The 19,576-nt window shown below is 43.6% G+C and overlaps 1 protein-coding gene across 4 annotated transcripts in view; it reads right to left on the reverse strand.

Moving 5' to 3' along the window:
* sbno2b (strawberry notch homolog 2b) overlaps positions 1 to 19,576 on the reverse strand; it is an 80,466-nt gene that overhangs the window by 18,475 nt on the left and 42,415 nt on the right. For 3 of the 4 annotated variants that reach the window (XM_080431670.1, XM_080431671.1, XM_080431673.1), the window contains 13 exons: positions 9,915 to 10,091; positions 8,424 to 8,510; positions 7,724 to 7,829; positions 5,789 to 5,949; positions 5,493 to 5,626; positions 4,694 to 4,784; positions 4,231 to 4,374; positions 3,772 to 3,889; positions 3,539 to 3,644; positions 3,214 to 3,367; positions 2,445 to 2,621; positions 1,757 to 1,854; positions 629 to 711 (listed from right to left, as the gene is read on the reverse strand). In XM_080431670.1, coding sequence (XP_080287796.1) covers positions 629 to 711; positions 1,757 to 1,854; positions 2,445 to 2,621; positions 3,214 to 3,367; positions 3,539 to 3,644; positions 3,772 to 3,889; positions 4,231 to 4,374; positions 4,694 to 4,784; positions 5,493 to 5,626; positions 5,789 to 5,949; positions 7,724 to 7,829; positions 8,424 to 8,510; positions 9,915 to 10,091 — 1,636 coding nt within the window. The remainder of the gene's footprint in view (positions 1 to 628; positions 712 to 1,756; positions 1,855 to 2,444; positions 2,622 to 3,213; positions 3,368 to 3,538; positions 3,645 to 3,771; positions 3,890 to 4,230; positions 4,375 to 4,693; positions 4,785 to 5,492; positions 5,627 to 5,788; positions 5,950 to 7,723; positions 7,830 to 8,423; positions 8,511 to 9,914; positions 10,092 to 19,576) is intronic. The other variant, XM_080431672.1, reaches the window with a different exon arrangement.

Raw genomic sequence — 19,576 nt, forward strand, 5'->3', positions numbered from 1 at the left:
TCTGTCCAGTATTATCAGCCTAAAGTAATTAGAGAGCAGATAAGACATAAATGGAGCATCACAGAACAGAGCTTCGGTATCCGGCAATAAAAAACAAACAACCAGAGTTGTCTGCCACCTCAGTTCACAGATGCCTAAAGGCTGTTGGAGTGAAAGAAAACATCAAAGCTTTGGTAAGGTATTGTGCTAGGGTGGTGCTGTTCACCCAGTGTGAGATGCGCATCTCAAAAGCTACATTGACTTAAGATGGGAGAAATACAACAATGTGAGAACACAGCAGCAAGATTTGTGAATTGTTGCAATAAAAGAAGGTTAGCCAATGGAATACAACCACCCTAAGGGCTACTAACCATTGAGTGTCCTGAGTTTTGAGAAAAAATGCTGCTATTTGTCCCAAAGTGACAGCAAAAGATTGCTGCTATTCGTCTCAAAAAGCTTTACACCCTGTACATATAACATGTATAACGATGCAATGTGACTCTGTTTACACAATGCTGCTGTACGCCCTCCAACTGTATACACTTTCCCCATTTTCAACTGTTTTTATTATATTTTGACACTTGCTTTGGCAATGTAAACGTATGTTTTCTCATGCCAATAAAGCTCCTTTGAATTGAAATTGACTTACGTTTTCTTTTATTTCCTGGGCCCTTCTCTCTCCTCTGTTTCTCTGAGGGAAAATGTTTCGTGACCAGGGACTGGAAAACACCCCTTTAGTTGAAAAAAGATAAGAGAGGGAGACAGGGAGAGAGAGGGGGGGGGGGGTTAGTCATTACTTTGACAGGGCTGCACAGGGCTATGTTCCTGACACCCAGCGGTCGCAGCATTGATGGGCCTCATTACAGCTGTCATGTCTCAACATATGACAGCTAAATACCTCCTAGACACATTGACATTTTGTCTTCCACCTGGGTGACCCAGACATTAAGGTATGTTTGAGTGCAAAAGCAAGTCCGATAGATGAAGCTTCAATTCTTTATGGAAACCCTTTCTCCCCCCATTAACTTCTTTCAGGCAACTATTAAACAAATGCTTATAAATAAAGACAGACAACCTCTTGGGGTTACGGATGAATGGCACTGATTGAAATCTTATCTGAAGATGTCTAGATGGAAGGAGAGAGGTAAGGAAGACGAGAAGGAAAGCTCAAGGGGGAAAAGATACATTCTGCATTAAAAAAAAACGGGTTCTGTCTGGGCTTGGCAGAACATTTGTCTGTCTGCTGAAGGTAACAAAATGGAATGTGTGACAACCACAGACAGCCAAAGCTCCAAGTAACAAGTGAATAAATAATCCTCAGAAACGTCAGGAGGAAAGAAAACAATGGATATTCCAGATACAAGTTGTGATCCTGCAACGTGATGCACACCATAGCTATGCACATAGATGTAGACAGGTTGCTCTAATCAATCTGCTTCTTACCCCCATCAGCTAATATTCTACATATCATACATCAGTAATTGTCCCACCCGTCGTCTGTCTGTCTAATGAGAGAGTTCAATATTGTTATGTGAAGCAGAAAATATTATATGATCTGTGAAGCAAATTGCTAAGGAGCTTCAATTTTCTTTGGATATTTTTTTAAATTCTGTACTGATTATGTGCTACCAACTTGAGCAGCGAAGGTACATTTTCACTAAATATTCTCAGCATTAAACCTACCTAGTGTAGTAGTGTTTGTAGTTCAGCATTAGTAATAAACTAACTTGATCGTTCAAACACACACACACACACACACACACACAATTCCACTCACTCTGCAGCTGAAACAAATCTGTCAAGATGGCCGTCATTCTCATCTAGGACTTCTCTGGTGCGGGCCTCCCCTGTGGACTGCAGTCCAATGACAATGCACTGAGCAGGAGATGGGGGTACAGAACAGAACAGTTAAACAGAACATCCAAACAAGTCTGCAGTGGCACCAGAAATAAGTATTATCTGGGTCAATCAAACCATTACCCTCAGCTGACTATTATAGCCTCAAAAGGTAGATATTTAACCCACATTAACCCTAGCATCCCAGGCAAATGTGCCACATTTTCGACAATAGTGAAAATAGCAGATTTACATACAAAGCAGATCTACAATGTGTTGTGATGCGTTGTGTGAGCTATTTTCACTATCCGTCGTATGACAACGTGCCAAGGGCTTTGAGCTTTCTAGGTTTCGTGGTGCAACTTTTATGCTCCGCCAACTCTCGCAGTTAGAAATGTACTAGGACAATGTATTAAGAATTAATCAAGGTGATACCTCTAAAACTCTGCTGTGCTCCATTTTAAAACAACAGAAAAGTACGTATAACCCATAATGGTCTGCTTCGAAAATGCCTTTCAACTGATACAATGTTTCTGCTCCACAAACCAAGTCCTACTTGGATCCAAATCAAGCCATTTTTAGTCCTCTAGTGTGAACCGCAATGGATTAGTTGAGTGTGTTGTGCTGACCTTCCCAGCCGCCAGCTCTTTCTGGGCCAGTTCCACCAGACAGCGGATCTTGGCTGCGATGCAGAGGTATTTGAAGAAGCGTTGGTGGGACGACCAGAACTGTCCCCACAGGGACTTCCTGCTCACCAGACCCAGCTCATCTGCAGCACGCATGAACACCTGCAGAGCCTCCGCCCACTGGAGATAAGTGACACAGAGGAAGGAGGGTTAGACAGTCGGGTACCCTCATTAATTCTTTTTTGGGCGGTGAAACCGCCCCTATATGTGAGGTTTGGATATTTGCACACCAAATCCTGCGCAGTGTACCCCCCTAACCCTGCACCGTGATTGGCCAATCACAGTCTATTCAGGACTGTGATTGGCTAGGGAAACATGACACATGTGCATAGCCCTATAAATAGGACTATGCACTTAAAAAAAACACATTTATGTTTTTTTTTAAAGTGAATCACACCCTTAGCCCAGTATTGTGATTAGCTAGCAAGACACCGCCCACTTCACACTGGGTGTGATTTTTACAGATATTGTGGGTCTTGACATGAAAAAGTTTGAGCCCCTCTGATATAGAAACATAAGTATTTTTGGAAAACTGTTAGGATTTAGAAGACATTTGTAGAATCGGCCTCAGGCCCTAATGGGTTAAACACCCATTTTAAAAATATCACCTAATGCACCTGTAAAAAGTTACAGTGCAAATTATGTTCTGCCACTCACTCCATCACACACACCACCAGATAGCTAAACCTTATTTTTGACAGACGAGGCTCACCAGTTTGGCAGCTTTGTTGTAGACCAGTTTAAAGTCATTGTCCAGGCCGATCTCCTCGATACGGAACGACACCCCTGAGAAGCTCAGCTGCCTGGCGATGTACATCCCACTCACTTTCATATCCATGGCAACAATCTCCATAGCACCGACACCTCTGTATGGAGATGGTAAATAAATTATTCAACATCATTCAATCAAGGGGTCAACCAGCTTTAGCCACAGGCGGCTCGCAAGGAACATCGCTGAAAACACAGCAGTGTCCGGATATACAAATAGCTGAGGGAAGACTTTCCAGTGATGGTTTACAACGGGAGTCTTTACGCACCTCTTCTCGATGGCGTGCAGGAAGTCATCAAAAGTTTTGAAGGGCGTGCCCTCTCCCCAGATCCCCAGGCGGCTCATATAGATCATGTTCTTTGGCTCAGAGGCACCTGGAACGGACAGGGAGAAGTGCATAGGGCGTTTAAGGAGGGGAATTCAAGAGAGTGATGTATTGTTCATGTCCTTCCGTTGTGTGTGCGAGTGTGTGTGTGTGTGTGTGTGTGTGTGTGTGCCTACCTGTGGCACTGGCATAGACCACTCTGGCCCGTGGCAGTTTGTTCTGCAGGTCCAGCACAGCCTTGCCCATCTTAGTGGACGTGGCATTCTTGGCTTTGTGGCATTCATCAAAAATAATCTGCAGGAGCAATAGGGTCAAGGGCAAACAGAGCACGCATGGTACGACGACTATCATGTTATCCAATTGAGCTGGAGTCTCTAATTTGGTACAATGCAAAATATAAGGGTTGGGTTGTTTACCGTGATTGGGAGAAAAGGCTTAATCAGGGATTTGTTTGGTGCATGTTTGTTATGCTGGGCTATGTTTCTGTGACTGAAACAAAGACGGCAGAATTGGGTGTTTTCATCCCCCTACAAATCTGAGGTACGATTTGACATTACACAGTAAAATCCTCACTGTTAATTTATCCATTTGTAACTCATTTACGGGACTGTGAGGCAGTTCAAAACAAAGGATACAACTCCATCAAAATCCGCCTTGCACCAGTCCAGGATCTGTTTGATTCTGGTCCGGTGCTGTCCTCCTGCCTGGCTCTCTCCAATCAGCGCAGAGTAGGTTGCAAACAGGACTCCTTCTGAGGTAGCTGTGTCTCCATACTTAATCTACAAAGAGGAAACAGAACCACCACGCAAACACATATTAGGTGGAAAGACAGGGGGAAGCATTGACAGTTATTTCGTTTTTTTAGTGTATAGAACTATACAGAACCACATAAGCGACAAATAGTCTGTTCCAAAAGAAAACACTGAAAATTAATTATACAAAGTTGTAGGACGGTGTTGCATGCCAGAAATATCTAAAAGCTCACTTGTAGAATGTTTTGCACATGTCACCATCAAGCAATGAAATATCAGGTTGTAGGCAAACCGCTGCCAAAATGAAACTTAATTTCCACATGTGATGTGTTCCCTTCGGACTCACCTTGTTTAAGGCGTGCACGGGAATATTGGGTGCGTCTATGTCTTTGAGATCTCTCTCTGCGTCAAATTTCAGGTCATTGGATATGCTGAACCTGAAGGTGGGAAACAGAATCACTCTCATTAAACCACAACTAACCTCTTGGTACAAACCAGCTCGAACATGCACACTATATCCTGACAAACACAAAGAGAGACATGTTCCTTTCGTTACAATTAAATCAATCAGGCATCAGGTTAACCGTGTAGCTTTAAACCCAGTCCACACCAATAATTCGCAATGTAACTGGCTGCAATCACTTGCAACATTATCCCAAAATTGCGCTGACCTGCAACGGCTCAGTTCAGACGGCTGCAATTTCTTGCAACTGGTTGCAAGTTGCAACCGAATCATTGGTCACTTTAAAACGGTTAAAACGGTTATTGCACACATCCTGTTTTTAACTAAAGCATATAAGTAACTAATGTATGCACAGCTGTTGTGTGATTCAATTGTATGAGACCACATTTCTACTGCTCATCCAGAGGCAATCCCTGCTTGGCCTGGGATATATTGCGATTGTGAGCTTCAGGTAGTACTACTTAGCAACCAGTTGTAGGGAGTCCACTTCCATCCACCACAAGATGAGCTAGTTATATTGAATTAACATACTCTACCATACAGATTGGTTAAGATAAGCTGTATTCATTCCAAAAAAAAATCTGAAAAGTTTAAAATTTTAACCTGTATTAATGTCCGCCTGGCCTGAGGAAGATGAGAGTCACAGTTTTCGATTGACTGGCTGTAATGATGACAGTCTTACCATAATGACTTCTTCCTTCCCTTCAGGTAGTTTTCCAGGATTATTCCGGCCACGGTGCGTCCCTTCCCCACTCCCGCCCCATCTCCGATTAGGAAGCCTGCTCTCTGGTTATTCTGGAGGATCACCTCGTGTTGCTAAGAACACACACACACACACACACACACACACACACACACACAGTGTTACCATAGGTATGAGTGCACATAGATGGATTATGACTACAGTGAACTCAAGTGCCATTTCTTTTGTACACTCAAGAGTTAAACTAACACACAGGATTTAATTTGACAGTGTACCTGGCAGGAATAGATGATGGCTTCAAGCTGCAGTGCTGATAGCAGACCATTGTTGATGATGTTCTCTGGGATGGAGAGAGTGTAGGTGATGTCCGGTGGAGGGACACTGGACAGGGTGTTGGTCTCCACCACTATGTCTGGATGGGAGATTCCTATGGTGGCTGTTAAAAAAAGGAAAAAGGGGCGCAACATTCTTTAATCAATGCATTTAAATATATTTTGGATTGGACGGCTGTGCCCTTTCTGATTAATGACACCAAGAGAGCTCTAAAAAAAACAAGACAGAGGGCCCTATCTTGCGTGGCACCTTATCCCTTATGCCTAATCTTATTAGACATTTTTTGTTATTTTGACATTTTAACACATTGGGTGCCAAAACCGTATATATACGGTTTTGCGCATACTAACGTTGAGTGCCAAAACCGTATATATACGGTTTTTGGAAAAAAAAAAAAAAAAAAATTACTTTTTTTTTTTTTTAATTTTTTTTTTTTTTTCCTTCACAGCAACAGGAAATATCACTCCTACAAGATTTAGACTCCAATCCACCTCCTGGAACTTATGACTTCAAAAACCTGTATCTCGGCTCCTGTGCACTTTTTTTTTTTACAATGTTAATTTAACTATTTTCAACTGGCTGCAACTATGGAATGGATTTCCGAATGTTTTAAATTTTTTCCCCCCGATTGTACGAGACCTGTATGTGTGTAATGAGGGGATCACCGTGAGGACGGTGATCACTGAAAATATTTTGTGACTACTTGAAAAAGGTTCAAAATGTTTAAAAAGTCCTGGCACTCAAAGTATAATATTTTAATAAACCTCTGGCACCCAATGTGTTAAAATGTTTTTCAAAATAATAAAAAAATAACATAATAAGATTAGGCATAAGGGATAAGGCGCCGCCCATGATGGGGCCCAGAGTTTAATAGCAGCGTGACCGTGTACAATCCTGAGCTATTGATAGTAGGTTACTATGTGCAGCTTTTGAATGAAGCGGCACAAATCAGTGGTGAAGACGCACTACACAAGCTGGGTACTTGTGGGCAAGTCCTATTGTGGCGATGCTCTCATTTGGCCAAACAGAAATATCTATCTTTAAACACTTCAATCACCAATTAAAAAAAGTGCTTCAAAAGAACAATGTTGGCTAAAGAGATTAGCTTTTTCTTTTTTTACATGCATTGCATAGATATTAAACTATTGTACAGTACACACACCCCAACATTACTTTCACTTTTACTTCAGCAGACATTTTAGGCTATCATGGCCAAAGTTGGCAGCACATAGCAGCATGACTTGTTATTCATCTAGTTTTGAGGTGACAGATTTACATCCCGTTTAATCCAGCATTAAACACAAATACAGACCTGTCTTCAACAGGGAGTCCGGGACCCCTAGGAGGTCCTCAGAGCTACTATAGGGGGTCCGCCAAATCTTTGTGTGATAGGATGTTTTTTTTACATTAACCACTTGAACCCTAGCCTCCCTATTCTGAGGGGAACATTAGCCAAAAATAGCAGATCTACAAGCTGCGAGGCGTTGTGAGCTTGTAGATCGGCTATTTTCGGCAAAGAGGTTTGGTGTAGGCGGGGAAAGGAGCGAATCAAGTACTAAGTATTGAAGGTTTAAATGGTTAAATGTCTGAAATGAACAAAAAACATGAATTTACACAACACTGATGATAGTCAATGAAGCCATCTATGAAATCTATGAAAAGGTTTAATCTGCAACACAATTGTAAACAATGTAGTGGGGGTCCCCGCTTCATCCTGCTCTCAGCTAAGGGGTCCTTGGCCTGAAACACGTTGAAGACCCCTGCTCTAGATTGGTTTGACTTATTAGCCACACTGTAAAATGTCAGTATACAGAAGGCAAAATGTAGGTCTATGGATGGCGTGTTTCCCTGTAGAGGTAAAGGGTCGAGTGGCTTACATTTGGAAGGTTTGTAGTCAGCATATGTTTCTACATGTCCCAGCTCCTCTGTCTCCTCTTCATCTGCATCTTCTTCCTCCTCGGGCGGCGACTGTGTTCTCTGAGCCTGGCAACAGCAAAGATGTGTGGGTAAATATAATTCACCTTATTACCAGGCGTTTGGCGGCATAGCTCAGGTGTGTAGCATGGAGATAAGTAGGAGAGAGACTGGAACCGAGAGTCAGAGGTGGATGAGTTAAATGAAGCCGGGAAAAGCAGATCTATGGCAGCAGCTTATGTCCAGAAAGATTTATTTCCCCCGCAGGAATAGTCAAATGATGTACCAAACCAAAGCAGACAGATAACGATTCTGAAAATAAGGTGTTAATTGCAGATAGAAGCATCATTAGCATCAGCGGTAATTAGGAGACAGGATTTCACTCCTCCAGGGTGTCCAACAGGAATACGCATATCAGTGACAAGGCATCTTATTAACCATTTCATGGTCAATGTATGACTGGACTTGGAACACATCTAAGCCTCTAGAAACAATGGCCAGTTGCCACTTATGATAAACCAGAGATGTACATGTTAAACACAAGCTATTTCCCCTGTGTACAGCCAAGTATATTTAGTGGAGGATTGCAAATGATTAGGCTCATGTTACATTTGGGAGCTCGGTTCCCTTCCTGCCTCGCACTGAGGAGGTTAGTGTGGCTACCTGGAATCCTGCTAGAGGTGGGGTGCTGATAATGGCAGATATATCCTCCAAACTCGCCAAACCCTGAAACCTGCTGCCGCCATTTAGCTGCAAACAAAAACATACAAAGAAATGCAAACTGAAAAAAACAGAAAACAAATGCGTGGGTGGGTGGGTGGGGTGACAGCATGAATTATGATTGTGTTTGGTGTGTGTGTGTGTGTGAGAGAGAGAGACAGACATGTACTCCTGTATGTGCATAATGTATGCACACAAGTGTGCCCTGTGGATATCTGATTGAGCAGCACTCAAACAAAATGCAATTTGTCATCTGGTGGTGAAAAGCCAGAAACAACAAAGGGCAGATAAAGCTAGCATGTGTCTTGGCAACATAACGGATGAAATGATCACAGAATGAAGAGGAAAATATTAAAAGGCTTTCAAAAGGAAGCGGAAGAAAATGTGCCCTCTTTGAGTCATATGGGGAGAATGCAGGCTTGGGCAAACCATAATAACACAGCAATTGATGGCACAGAAGGCAGGGCTTTACAAAGAGAATGACAGCTGCGAATGAGGATGCATTTCTTAAGCAACTAGCTTTGCAGCCAGTCACCATCTATGCATGCCTTTGAAAAAAGGGAGAAATATTTCTTTTTACCTAAACCAAAGCTGATATAAATGTATGACCTCACACCCGTTTTGAATAAACTTCAGTTCATACATACACACACACACTCTTGCATGAATTCACTGGCTTTCAGAGATAGTAGATACACAAGAATACACGCAGAGAGTCACACCAGGTCACATCTCGTCACAGAACATCTGGCCGAGTGCCACAACCGAGCAAATGTTTGCAGAGCCGAACCATACATTTCAACCTTGGCTTTAGTTCAGTTTAGTGCATTTGGATTGCACTTATATAATCCATGAATCATACAACAAACACATTGGTTGAAAACAATCGAGGATAAAACGCAATTAAGTCCAGGAATTATTTCTATTGTGGCCAGAAGCTCACTGAGGTCTGGTGGGCTGTTTCCAAATGCGCATAGAAATAAGTCTATAACAGAGCACCTAATGATGTACTTTTGGATGAGAATCTGTATTTAGGTTGATGACTCTTTTTTTTTGGGGGGGGGGGGGGGGGGGGGGCTTTATAGATAGTCAAAAGATATTCCCGGCCCGGGAATCTAACTGAGGACTTGCCGTCAGGCATCGTAGCATATGTGGTACGCGCCTTAACCACTCGGCTATCAGAGCCCCCTTGATGAATTAAGTTGCTTGTGTGCGTCTATGTGCACGGGTGTGTTAGAGTTCCCTTCATTTGTCCCAATTTACAATTGGTTTTGCGGCATAGTACAACAACCACAAAACAACAAAGACAAGATAATAAATACAATATTGGGGTGTGTGTGTGTGTGTGTGTGTGTGTGTGTGTGTGTGTGTGTGTGTGTGTGTGTGTGTGTGTGTGTGTGTGTGTGTGTGTGTGTGTGTGTGTGCTCTTCTAACCTCTAGCTGGCTCTGTGCTGGTGTGCTGGTGGTACTAGTGTTTACGTCCCAGAGGGTGGGCACCGTGGCCAGGCTGTCTGTGCTGATGAAGGCCTGGGCATCCGCGTACTCCGACAGGGAGTCGGCCGGAGACGAGAACAGAGAGTTGTTGGAGAGGTCATCGATGCAGGACAGGTCCTGTTGGCGAGAGGCACAAAGAGAGAGAGAGAGGGTTGGGGGAAAGGATGTGTCAATTTTCTCTGTTTCGGTGGAGTGACTGTGGATTCTGCAACGAACACACTAACACAGTGAGTCACCGTTTAGCTTGCACAGTTCTGACGCTCGATTTTCCACGTGCAAAAGCGACGTGGGTGAAGTTCTTTCCAAATAGTACCCTTAACCACTTGCAAAGAAAAATATGGAATAGGAGCAGAACATATTCCGTCAGCGGGAGGTATAGAGCTAGCCTGCATTATGCTATCATGAACAGTAAGAGGATGAAGGAAACGGATGAATAAAAAGGGTGGGTGGTAGGCTGCTGCTGAATGTCACAAACTCAAGATGACACACAGACCTCTAGGTCCTGAGACAACACTGCACCCTCACTGGGTAAAGGCGAAAGCAGCCGAGAAAAAAAACAACATCTACTAATCACACAGAGTGTGAGAACACATAAAAAAGACAGGGTGAAGAGGGCATGAAGAGAGAATGTGCAGTACTGTGTGTGTGTGTGTGTGTGTGTGTGCACACACATGCACGCACATGTGTAATTTCAGGCATGGCCGCCTTCCAGTCGCCCCTCCATTCATATCCTCTCCATCCCATTTGCATGCCATGTTCTTTAACTAGCCTCCCACAGGCAGCCATGTTCCCCTGAGACTTATAAACATGGATGTAGGGAGAGAGAGAGGAGGTGACGAGTAGGCGGGGGGTGCTGGGAGAGAGGGAGAACATGGTGACGAAAGACAAAGTTGTTTTTGGGAGTGGGTATCTTTCTGTGCGGGATGTGCATATATACTTCAGTTTGTTTGTGTGCTCCTTAGGCCATGTGTGTTGGTTCCCACACCCCCCGATTGCAGCTGAACCGGGTGGGGGACCGTGAATCAGCATTAATGAATACCAGGGGCGTACTGGCTAAAGAAAGGCAAATACACCACAAGCATTTTAGTCAACTTTTTATTACAAAACAAATGTTTTCAGTAGGCGACACCATGTTGTGACCTAATGGTAGTAAAGTAAATAGCCTTGGGAACCAACGGTTCTAGCGCCATGTGGCCCAGCAGCCTATCTCCTGTTTTCGTAGCATGAGGTAGCTTGATGTACAAGTTCACCTCCTGGACATGGTATGTCACAGGGACCTATCCCCAACCCAAGCCTTCAAGCAGAGAGGCATTGGGTACCATTATTACAGTCTTTGGAATGACTCGGCCAGGGATTGAACAGAATACTCTAACCACAAGACAGTGGCATCACCAGGTTGTGACCATATGAGCCTATTTAAAATGTCGCACATAAATTTGCTTAAAGGAAAGAATAACAAAAAAACTAAACATATCAATGAAATACTCAAATGAAAGAACACAGACTGGTGCTCTGATCTGAAACTGAAAGGTACAAGAGATGCTGTCTGACCAAAGGATGAATACAGTTGAAGTCAGATGAGATCTGAATTATGATGCTGCGGATTCAACAAACCAGATGTTATTAAGTGATTCATGTTTTGAAGCAAAATTACGCTGGCGTCTGTCAGTGACCTGCTGGAAAGTTCCACTGAAATGCTTCACAGAAGAACTACATGTAGTAGTAGTAGTAGTAGTAGTCTGAAGTGAGACCATACGCATGTCTACATTGTGAAATTGGGAAATGAAGGAGCAGGCAGATAGACCGACAGCTAGGACTATTTGTGCTTGGGGACACACATGCGCAGCTCTTTGCTCACTGACTAGAGAAAACAAAGAAACCCACTCACCCAAGTGTGTGTGTGGGGTGGACTGAAGCTGTAGCAGTGCTTTTTCAAGGGCAAAGCACTTAGCTAATCAGTGTTTGCTGTAAACTCTGATTATGCTCCTGTGCATATATACTATATGCACATGATATATCATATATAATGTATCTATAATCTATATGCATATATATATTTTTTCAATCTATTCATTCACAGAATCTCTGTCTGTGTGTCCCAGGAATAACTCGGGAGCAGTCTGATCGAACAACCTCAAACTTGGCGCGTGTGCCCCATAGGACTCGGGTGCAGTGCCGAGTGGCAATACGATCCGACCAACGGCACACAGTATACATACACCTTATATATATATATATATACACGTGCGATGTGTATATAGATTGCGATGTGGGTGTCACAAATGGATGTCACCTTTGTGGGCGTCACAAAAGTGACATCCCAACGTTTTGATTGGCCGAGCTAGGTCACAATTCGGTCACAAGCTTGACATCCGGCTCGGGCTGTGATGTTACTTGGTGCAACAAATGTCACAAACGTGTTATCCTGATTTGATTGGCCAAGCTTCACGTGATGTAGTGCTCTGCTCAGCATTACTGGATTTTACGTAGACTTCAAATCTAGTATATACTGTATATATATATATATATTCCCCATATCTCCCATACACCACACATATAGTATAGATGTACACACACACACAAATTAAAGGAAAAAAATGTTAAGAAGCCACCACAAACAACCAGAACAGCTTCAATGCACCTTGGCACAGATTGTAAAAGTCTCTCTGGAACTCTACAGGAAGGATGGAACACCGTTCCAAAAAAAGATTCCCTCATTTGGTTTGTTTTGATGACGGTGGTGGAGACTAGAGAGTGCTGTCTAACTTGTCGGTTCAAAATCTCCTGTAGGTGTACGACTGGGTTGAGATCTGGTGACTGTCACATAGCATATGACTCACATAATTTTCCTATTCAAACACAAACTGTCGTCCTGGAAGAGACCACTCCCGTAAAGGACAGAAATTTGTTTCATCATGGAACAAAGGTGATCACTCAACACAACTTTATATTGATTTGCAATGTCCCTTCCCTTGATTACACACCAGGAGCGGCGCGAATGAACAAGGCAAAAATGCGTCACAATCATTTGACATCAACCATTTATTTTGGTGAATGCCTCATTCATACAGGTTGATGGTTTTATTCTCCATGAAAATTCGAGCTCGTTTAAAAAAATATTTACGTTGCATCATCGGTTATAAGCGTGCAGAGTGTGCAAACAGCAGTTTACATTTACGCGAATGAATCGCAATAAAATAAACTCTCCCGGTGTGTACGAACCTTAAGGGATCACTGTAGGGGTCAAGCATTCAGGCCTGTAGCAATCTCTTTGTGTACGCCACACATTCACTTGCTCACCTGTCAAGAATATGGTGAAGGATGACTCATCTGACCATATCACATCTCTGTAGACCAGTGCCTATGGTTCTTACACCATTGAACTCTCAAATGTGCATTAGTCTTTGTAATGAGGTTTATGCACTGAAACTCTACTATAAACATCCCTCTCTATGTACAGTAGTTGTTGACAAGACTGTTATTGCTGACAGACAGTCAGATCACATCCTGCATTCACATTCTCGGTCACCTGAGGAAGAGTTGCTCTTCTGTTTTACCATATCGCACTAATGCTTCACGGTCATTGCATTTCCAACCCTATTTACTAATGGCTTTCCAATAGATCAAAATGCAGATGTCACTTAGACTTTAGTTACTGCTCCTATTGAAACAATATCCAGTTGAGCAGTTGCTGTAACTGAAGCTCCTGCCACCCGTGTCCCAATATTGAACCACCTTTCATAGTCAATTAGATATCTTGCCATATTGATTCAAAATCGAGGTCAACTGGGCCTGCTCAGCATTTTTATACTTGCCACAGAATAGGATGTCAATTACTTAAATGTTACTATGCAGACCACCTGTACGGAAGCAAGATGAATCTGTTATGTTTCTCTACTAACTTATTTAGGTTTGGATTTAATTTGTCACCCATCTATGTGTGTGTATGTACCTTAGTATGAATAGAAAGATAAACCTTTATTGATTCTCTGAGGGAAATTCAGGGTATGTGTATCTTTCTGAACGTGTGTTTGTTCTGCCAGGGCAGGACCAGACATGAGCTCTGAAAGCAGGCTCTCCCAGTTGCATGCCCTGCAGAAAGATGTGTGACTGCCTTTTGTAATGTGGTGACAAAGTGGGAAAAAGACATGGAACACAGTCCCTGCTAACCTCTCCACCCTCTCTCATATCCACCCCTCACTCTTTTGTAAGTCCACTTTCCTGTCTTGGGTCTGTCTGCTTCTCCTCCATGCCCTCCTTCCTTCGTTCTCCTCGTCCTTTCTCTCTCTGACCTCTCTCTCTCTCTCTCTCCTCCCTGTTAAGAATCTGTTCTGGCTGAGGGGCGATGAGAAACAAGAGGGCCAGGGAAAGGGACGTTGTGTAACCAGAGGCTCCATTCCACACAAGCACAGAGCACACAGGCCCGCATTCACACAGACACGCACACAGAAACAGAATCAACTGTTCTGTGCTGTGGGAGCAGAGCACCAAATCTATCTTACTAAACAGCAGAACTACGAGTGGTGGATTAAAGTCATAATGACTTTACCGTGACACCTCAGAATGGACGGACCAAGTTAAAAGCATGCCTCTCAGCCAAAATGCAGCACGGTCTGCAACAAAACACACACAAATTACCAAGTATTTCGCTTTGGTACTGCTGCGCTAATGACAACTATGGTTCTTGGAGAAAACATAACGGCTTATCAGCAACGGCATGGAAATTCAAACAGAGTCTGGGGGAGCATCACAGACTGTGGACCCGTTTTCATGGTTTTCTCATTAAACATGTGGAATAAAAGGCACGGGGAACAGAGCGTAACTGAGGCAGTGGCGTTTGTACCCTAAGCTAGTTCTGCTGCTCTTGCTAAGACGGGTTCTGCTAGGCAGAGATAAGGCCTGAATTCAGACTGCTTTGATGGTAATCAGGGTCCTTCCACAGCAAAGAACTGCATTGCCTCCTAATCCTGCCTCCTCCCTCTCCCCTAACACACAATAAGACAAAAGCACAATGTTGCGCGTGTGTATTTTCAAATTGCTTTCAGGGAACAAAATCCAAGAGGGAGCCTACAATTGTTTTTTTTACAAATCTAGAATAGATGGAATTGTGACTGAGTGAGTATAAGCTAATGTGTTTTCCTGTCATTTGAGCACCCTCCTGTTTTTAAACAAGGCAGCCTTTCACATGTTCGTCTTCCACTTTTCAGTTTCTCCTGTTTTTACTGCTGACATGGGCAGTTTATCCTTCCTTTCATTGCATGCACCAAACGTAGGGCCCCTTTTAATGACCCTGCTATGACCTGGTATCATCTGAAACTCCTGTGACAACTCAACGTTTCCCCTTTGCACTCAACCAAGCCTACTGTGCTTTACCCAAAGAAAGAAGGTTAACACACACACGTGCATGCAAGCATTCACACATAGACACCCCATGCATGCACACACTGCCCCACACATCCAAAGGTGTGTTAAACTGGCACAAAGGCACTTGTCTAACGGCGAGAAAATGTGAACAATGCGGTGAGAAGTCCATCCATCTCCATGTTGGCCTGTAGGGGTACTTGATGGCTCTGAGGTCGTTCAGGGTTGTCTGTTCTGAGAAATACATACAGTGCTGCTGAGAAGAGAGACACATCTCTAAACACAAACCACCGGCAAACAGCTCGGCTCTATCATCTGTTATTGTTGATGTATTTACAAGGCCATTAGTCTTTGGAAACACAGTGTCAGAAAATTCAGGAAATGCCTAAGCTGACTGGGAGAATTTGGCCCAAACCGTGGCCAACTTCTCCCAGAGTGAAACTGCGGCCACGGAGAGATACCCCTTTAAATAACTAGAACAATAAATAAAAAACTATGAAATCATGAAACTAGCATTTATCTGCTTTCTAGCCAACTAGACGCTTGGGGAGGAGAGAGAACGGTCTGTCCTGACAAGGAAAATAAGTCTAAAGATAACAGTTATGACACAGGTCCCAGTGATAAGCTTGGCCACTGCCATAGGGAGGAGGTATGCTGATAGCAGAGGAGTGGGGATAGACTACTGATATGAATTGTTATTTATGTTTATCAAAGATGAATAAAAAAAAATACATTTTAAATAGGGGGCATACAGCCACACAGGGCTGGTTTTGCTCTAAAAAGGATCAATGAGCATTTCCTCGGCTTGAAAATTTGTATTCAAGTGCATGAACAAATTTAGCGTTCTTATTCTTTGGCATCTGAACATAAAAGAGGAGAAATCGTGGCTGCTGCACACAAGTTTGCATTCTATCCAAACAGCAGTTCTGGGGAATGCGCAACATAGTCCTGGGCTACATCCTGTTAACCCATTAGGACCGGGAACGTATCTGTGTCATTTTTTATTTCTTTGGCTGTTAAAAAATAGCCAATTAGCTATACAGTACAAGCTCGTAAAAAAAACGTGAAAATGTGGGAAAATCTTTAAATAGGTATATATTTTTTTAAAGCGAACTTTTGTCAAATATTTTGTTCCAGGGACCCCCAGAAGCAAAGATTTGAGTTACAAATGTTTGCTTTACAAATATATACATTCAAAGATTTGCACAAATTTTCACGATATATTTTTTTTTAGCAGATCTACAAGCTCGTAGATCTGCTATTTTTAAATAATGGTTATAGCTAAAATGTCTTCCCAGTCTGAATGGGTTAAACTCAATAACCTCTCCTCTCTTCATTTCCTCCATCGGAGAGGCTGACTGTGCACACACAAGGCCAGGGCCAGGCAGTGAGGCGGCATGGCAGCAGGGATTCCCCCTCCTACAGACAGACTGGCTTGGCTGCTTCTCCAAGGCCAGGAAACAGTCACTTTCCCCACCTCAACCCACACACACACAAACGACCCCCCCCCCACCCAATACATTTAGCATCTCTATTCTCATACGTTCTCCATCCTTTGACATCCCTCATCCCTTCTTTCCCTCCCCCATTTCTCTCTCTCTTTCTCTCTCGTCTCTCCTCCCACTCAGTCTCTCATTGTGTGTTTACCCAACTTTGCTTTCCCACAGAAATCTGCAGCAGGAAGAGGCTCTGTTTAACGGAACACTCATTCCTCACTGAGGTTAGTCTCCTTGTGGCTAAAAAGCCCCATCTTTGTCAAGGGACCTGGTGCCCCCAGACGTTAGCATATTAGCAAATAGGGGTATAACGTCCGTACACCAGTAATATGTGGAGCTAGAAAAGGGAGGCTAAACCTTGATTAATGGCCAACATTCTGCATATAGAGTAGCACTTGAGAACAAAAATTCACGAGTGTTTTAACACCGAATCCTGTGTGTCCTCTTTATCACTCAGTTTTTGGGTCAGTAACGACATCAACCCTTTTGGTTGCGGAACTCCAGCCACAGCTTTTTTTCCCTCATTAGGCTGAAAGGGGGGGGGAAGGGGGGGGGGGGTGTTAAAGGCAATAAAACATCCAGGGAATCTATTCATTTCTGATAAATATAGACCAGCAATAGCATAGGCTTGTTCTGTACAGACTGCTCCTGGGACTGCAACTGTACGGTCAAGTTCTGCCGTGTGTGCGCACACACGCACACACTGGTGGAGGTACCAAAACACACAGCTGCAGTCAGCTGACAGAGGAAGCCCTACAACGGCCCTTCCAAAGGCGGGGTCAGATGGTGACCCAGCCCTACTGTCACCAGAGCGTGACTGAGACCAGCGTGTGTGTGTGTGTGTGTGTGTGTGTGTGTGTGTGTGTGTGTGTGTGTGTGTGTGTGTGTGTGTGTGTGTGTGTGTGTGTGTGTGTGGGTGGGGGGGTCAGGGTCTGGAAGGCCAACAGTGTTGTCTGTCTTTCTGTCTGGATTATGTTCTCCCATGCTGCCTACATTGTCCACATCCCTGACATGTCCATCTGTGCTCGGTATAGCTTTGTACAGCTCTGAGCCCTGTTGTTGGACGACAACTACAAGGCTGATAGCGGTGGCCGCGCTGTCCTCAATTATTACCCTAATGTTATAGCACACCTATTATGTTTGATAGCAACAGTAAGTCTGCATAACACACTGTAGACGCAAAAGCGACTACTCCTCTTGCACAATGGTGGAGGTGGACGGGTCAAAGAGGCAATTTTCCACAAAACCACAGTCTGAATTCCTTTTCAAATCATGAAAGTTCTCTCAGTCTCTGCCTTTATCTTGGCCTGCAGAACAGTCAAGCTACACAGCCCCCCAATCTACACAATTATTATGATTACTACTACAACTACAATTTCAAAGAGACCTTCTCAGTAGTAGAAAAGACTCCATGCAACACCTAAGCTGCAAGTCTTCAGCCGACACCACGCAGTCTGGCCAAAGCTAATGCTGTGAGACCTTAACCCATTAACACATTGACTGCCAATCACGTAGATCTACGCGAACCGCTTTAAAGCCGCCACGTGCCAATCGCGTAGATCTACGTGAAGTGAAAAAATAAATAAAAATGTTTTAATGTTTTTTTTTTCCAATTTCACCCAAAGACCAAGGAGATATGATTAGTTGAAGATCTAGACTCCTATCCACCTCCTTGTTAACTTAAAACTGTATTTCGGCTCCTGAGTACTTTTTTTTTTCCAATGAAAAACTCTGGCACTGGCTAAAAAAATATGCAATAATTCTGGCAGTCAATGTGTTAAGACCCGAGGCCGAAAAATATCTCGACATATTTAGTTTCAGGGATACCCAGAAGCAAAGATCTGAGTTACAAATGATCGCTTTTAAAAATATGTATATTCAAAGATTTGCACAATTTTTCAAGATTTTTCAAAAATAGCAGATCTACAAGCTCATAGCGCGGCACTCGGTGCCGCGCTATGAGCTTGTATATCTGCTATTTTTGAATAGCTAAAGAAATCTAAAATGACACAGATGCGTTCCCGGTCTTAATGGGTTAAGCTGCAAAGCATCTCTCCTGATCTGGTATGGGCCTACGGTGTGCTTATACAGGGTTGCCCAGGGCCAGGGACCTCCTCAAAGGTCCTTCATGTCCTGCCCAAACAGGGCAGACCAGGCCAGGAGCAGGGGGGGACAACTAGCAAGCTGTTCCAGAGGGGCCTCTGGAACTTTCCAGTGTTTTCACCTCATGTTCTGGAAAATAAAAGGATGCCATGTCATGTGTCTCTGCTCACAAGAACTGAATAACAAGTCTTCGTTTCTGGAGAGCTGCTCGGCTAGTTGTCTGCATATAAACGGCTCAGTTAACTTGCTAGATCATTGACTTCAACATAGGCAACCAGACTTAAGAAGACTCGGGGGGAGGGGGGGGGGGGAACCGGTAGTGGACAGGATTGTGCGTCGTCCGCATAATAGCAATGTCCCCGGTTCAATTCCGACTGGAGACTCATATCCTTCCCCCCCTCTGTCCAATGTGCCCAAGCACACTTAAGACACAAGGAGGAGATGTAACAAAAGAGAGAGAGAAACAGGGCAGAGAGACAAATACAGCACGTTATAAATGAGAGAGAGAGAGTTGATCCCTGCTGTGTCTGAGGTACTGCCAAGAGGAAGTCACTGATGGCTTGGTGCCATAGGAATGAGCATTGACTGGTTCACTGGGACACGTCTCAATAGTCTAATCCTTGCCTTCTTCCGTCGCACACA

This window comes from Gymnoscopelus braueri (genome assembly GCF_963280865.1).
Source record: "Gymnoscopelus braueri genome assembly, chromosome: 6".
NCBI lineage: Eukaryota > Metazoa > Chordata > Actinopteri > Myctophiformes > Myctophidae > Gymnoscopelus > Gymnoscopelus braueri.